The 4,017-nt window shown below is 41.1% G+C and overlaps 1 protein-coding gene across 1 annotated transcript in view; it reads left to right on the top strand.

The window, feature by feature from the left end:
• Window positions 1-62: 62 nt before the first annotated feature.
• The window catches only part of LOC108578291 (serine-rich adhesin for platelets-like), a gene marked incomplete at both ends in the record, with an annotated part of 8,844 nt that continues 4,889 nt past the window's right edge, over window positions 63-4,017 (top strand). Inside the window, 3 exons of the mRNA XM_017941591.1 lie at window positions 63-551; window positions 641-3,574; window positions 3,637-3,996. Coding sequence (XP_017797080.1) covers window positions 63-551; window positions 641-3,574; window positions 3,637-3,996 — 3,783 coding nt within the window. The remainder of the gene's footprint in view (window positions 552-640; window positions 3,575-3,636; window positions 3,997-4,017) is intronic.

The following is a 4,017-nucleotide window of genomic DNA, read 5'->3' as shown; positions in this document are numbered from 1 at the left end:
TGATAGCGGTACAGATGTTGCACGTAAGTTGGGCGATACATTAAGTATCAAAGGTGGTGCAGATAGTACGAAACTGACAGATAACAACATCGGTGTGGTTGCAAACGGCACAGATGGTCTTGAGGTTAAACTGGCTAAAGATGTCAATTTGGGTAGTGACGGTAGCGTTACTGCAGGTAATACATCTTTAAATAATAGTGGATTAACGACTACAGATTCTTCAGGTAATACGGCCACTCTGACGGGTTCAGGGACAAGTATTCAAGGAAAAGATGGTTCATCTGCAAACTACGGTTTAGCAGGAACAACTTTAAAAGATACTTCTGGTAACACCAACAGTACAACACCGACGGGCTCTACGGTTACAGACAAAACAGGCAATAGTAGTGAAACTACAGCTGCAGGTACAACGGTGACAGCCAAAGATGCCAACGGAAATACTACTGGACAAACAACCTATGGTTCAGATGGCTTTAGTATTAAAGATGGTCCAAGTGTCAGTAAAGATGGAGTCAACGCTGCTAATACGGTTATCAGTAATGTAAAAGATGGTACCAATGCAACGGATGCGGCAAATAAAGGCCAAGTTGAAAAGATGGTAATACAAATTCATCTACATCTACTGGGAATACTGTTTCAGGTAAAGATGGTAACAGTACGACGACTACGGCCGATGGTACAACAAGCAAAGACAAAGACGGTAATAGCAATACATCGACAGCAACAAGCAATACGCTTGCAGACAAAGATGGTAACAGTACGACGACTACGGCCGATGGTACAACAAGCAAAGACAAAGACGGCAATAGCAATACATCGACAGCAACAAGCAATACGCTTGCAGACAAAGATGGTAATAGCAATACGTCAACAGCAACAAGCAATACACTTGCTGGTAAAGATGGCAACAGTACGACGACTACGGCTGATGGTACGACAATTAAAGACAAAGATGGCAATAGCAATACATCGACGTCTACCAGTAATACGATCACAGATGGTAAGAATACGACCACCACAACAGCATCTGGTACAACCTATGGCAGTGCAGACCCATCTGATAAAACAAGCACGAATATTGGTCAAAATGGCCTAAGCTTTACAGATGCGTCTGGTAATAAGACAGGGCCAAGTGTGACAGCATCAGGTATTGATGCAGGTAATGAAAAAATTACCAATGTTGCAGATGGTACAGTGAGCCCGACATCTAAAGATGCAGTGAACGGTAGCCAACTTTATACAGCAACCACAGATTTAACGAATAAAGGTTTAAATTTTGCTGATACGAATGGCACAGTTACGCATAAAAACTTAGGTGAAACGTTAACGATTAAAGGTACAGGTACAAAAGCTGATGATCAGTACAATACTGATAATCTAAAAACAACCACAGATAGTAATGGCAATATTGTGGTTGGATTGGATAAAAATGCAACTTTTGATAGTTTAAATGCTGGTGGAACCACAGTTAACTCAACTGGCTTAACTATAAACAATGGTCCAAGCATTACGACATCTGGTATTAATGCCGCAGGTACCAAAGTGACCAATGTTGCAGATGGTACAGATACATCTGACGCTGTAAACAAAGGCCAGCTAAATACTTTAGAATCTGAAGTTAATAATAAGTTTAATGATCTTTCAACCAAAGGCAGTTCAACGCAGGACGGTTCTGGAAATAGTTCTACAACTACTGCATCTGGTACAACTGTTACAGACAAAGATGGTAATACAAATTCATCTACATCTACTGGGAATACTGTTTCAGGTAAAGATGGTAACAGTACGACGACTCCGGCCGATGGTACAACAAGTAAAGACAAAGACGGTAATAGCAATACATCGACAGCAACAAGCAATACGCTTGCAGACAAAGATGGTAACAGTACGACGACTACGGCCGATGGTACAACAAGCAAAGACAAAGACGGCAATAGCAATACATCGACAGCAACAAGCAATACGCTTGCAGACAAAGATGGTAATAGCAATACGTCAACAGCAACAAGCAATACACTTGTTGGTAAAGATGGCAACAGTACGACGACTACGGCTGATGGTACGACAATTAAAGACAAAGATGGTAATAGCAATACATCGACGTCTACCAGTAATACGATCACAGATGGTAAGAATACGACCACCACAACAGCATCTGGTACAACCTATGGCAGTGCAGACCCATCTGATAAAACAAGCACGAATATTGGTCAAAATGGCCTAAGCTTTACAGATGCGTCTGGTAATAAGACAGGGCCAAGTGTGACAGCATCAGGTATTGATGCAGGTAATGAAAAAATTACCAATGTTGCAGATGGTACAGTGAGCCCGACATCTAAAGATGCAGTGAACGGTAGCCAACTTTATACAGCAACCACAGATTTAACGAATAAAGGTCTAAATTTTGCTGATACGAATGGCACAGTTACGCATAAAAACTTAGGTGAAACGTTAACGATTAAAGGTACAGGTACAAAAGCTGATGATCAGTACAATACCGATAATCTAAAAACAACCACAGATAGTAATGGCAATATTGTGGTTGGATTGGATAAAAATGCAACTTTTGATAGTTTAAATGCTGGTGGAACCACAGTTAACTCAACTGGCTTAACTATAAACAATGGTCCAAGCATTACGACATCTGGTATTAATGCCGCAGGTACCAAAGTGACCAATGTTGCAGATGGTACAGATACATCTGATGCTGTAAATAAAGGTCAGCTTAATACCTTACAATCAGAAATGAACAGTAAGTTTGACGATCTTTCAACTAAAGGTAGTTCAACACAGGACAGTTCTGGAAATAGTTCGAGCACAACAGCATCTGGAACGACCGTTACAGATAAAGATGGTAATACAAATTCATCTACATCTACTGGGAATACTGTTTCAGGTAAAGATGGTAACAGTACGACGACTACGGCTGATGGTACGACGACTAAAGACAAAGACGGCAATAGTAATACGTCAACAGCAACAAGCAATACACTTGCTGACAAAGATGGTAACAGTACAACCACTACAGCTGATGGTACGACAACCAAAGACAAAGATGGTAATAGCAACACGTCAACAGCAACAAGCAATACACTTGCTGGTAAAGATGGCAACAGTACGACGACTACGGCTGATGGTACGACGACTAAAGACAAAGACGGCAATAGTAATACGTCAACAGCAACAAGCAATACACTTGCTGACAAAGATGGTAACAGTACAACCACTACAGCTGATGGTACGACAACCAAAGACAAAGATGGTAATAGCAACACGTCAACAGCAACAAGCAATACACTTGCTGGTAAAGATGGCAACAGTACGACGACTACGGCTGATGGTACGACGACTAAAGACAAAGACGGCAATAGTAATACGTCAACAGCAACAAGCAATACACTTGCTGACAAAGATGGTAACAGTACAACCACTACAGCTGATGGTACGACAACCAAAGACAAAGATGGTAATAGCAACACGTCAACAGCAACAAGCAATACACTTGCTGGTAAAGATGGCAACAGTACGACGACTACGGCTGATGGTACGACGACTAAAGACAAAGACGGCAATAGTAATACGTCAACAGCAACAAGCAATACACTTCAATGACCGATAGCAATGGAAATATTTTAGTTGGTTTAGACAGAAATGCGAGTTTCGATAGTCTTGCTTTAGGCGGAACGACATTAAACTCTAGTGGCTTAACTATAAACAATGGTCCAAGCATTACGACATCTGGTATTAATGCCGCAGGTACTAAAGTGACCAATGTTGCCAACGGTACAGATGCCCAAGATGCGGTAAATAAAGGCCAGCTTGATGCTTTAGCAACCAACATTAGTAACAATGTGACGAATGTAACGGATGGTAATGGCAATAAAGTTAATGTAAGCAGTGAAGTCGTAAATAGCTCTCCAAATAACAGCAATACAGAGTCTATGTTCCTGACATATAACACTCAGGGACAAGAAACGACAGATCGTTTAACCATTGGTCAAACTGTTCAGAAAATGA

This window comes from Habropoda laboriosa, unplaced genomic scaffold (genome assembly GCF_001263275.1).
Source record: "Habropoda laboriosa isolate 0110345459 unplaced genomic scaffold, ASM126327v1 scaffold6272, whole genome shotgun sequence".
Taxonomy (NCBI): domain Eukaryota; kingdom Metazoa; phylum Arthropoda; class Insecta; order Hymenoptera; family Apidae; genus Habropoda; species Habropoda laboriosa.
This window is presented reverse-complemented; position numbering and strand designations above follow the sequence as displayed.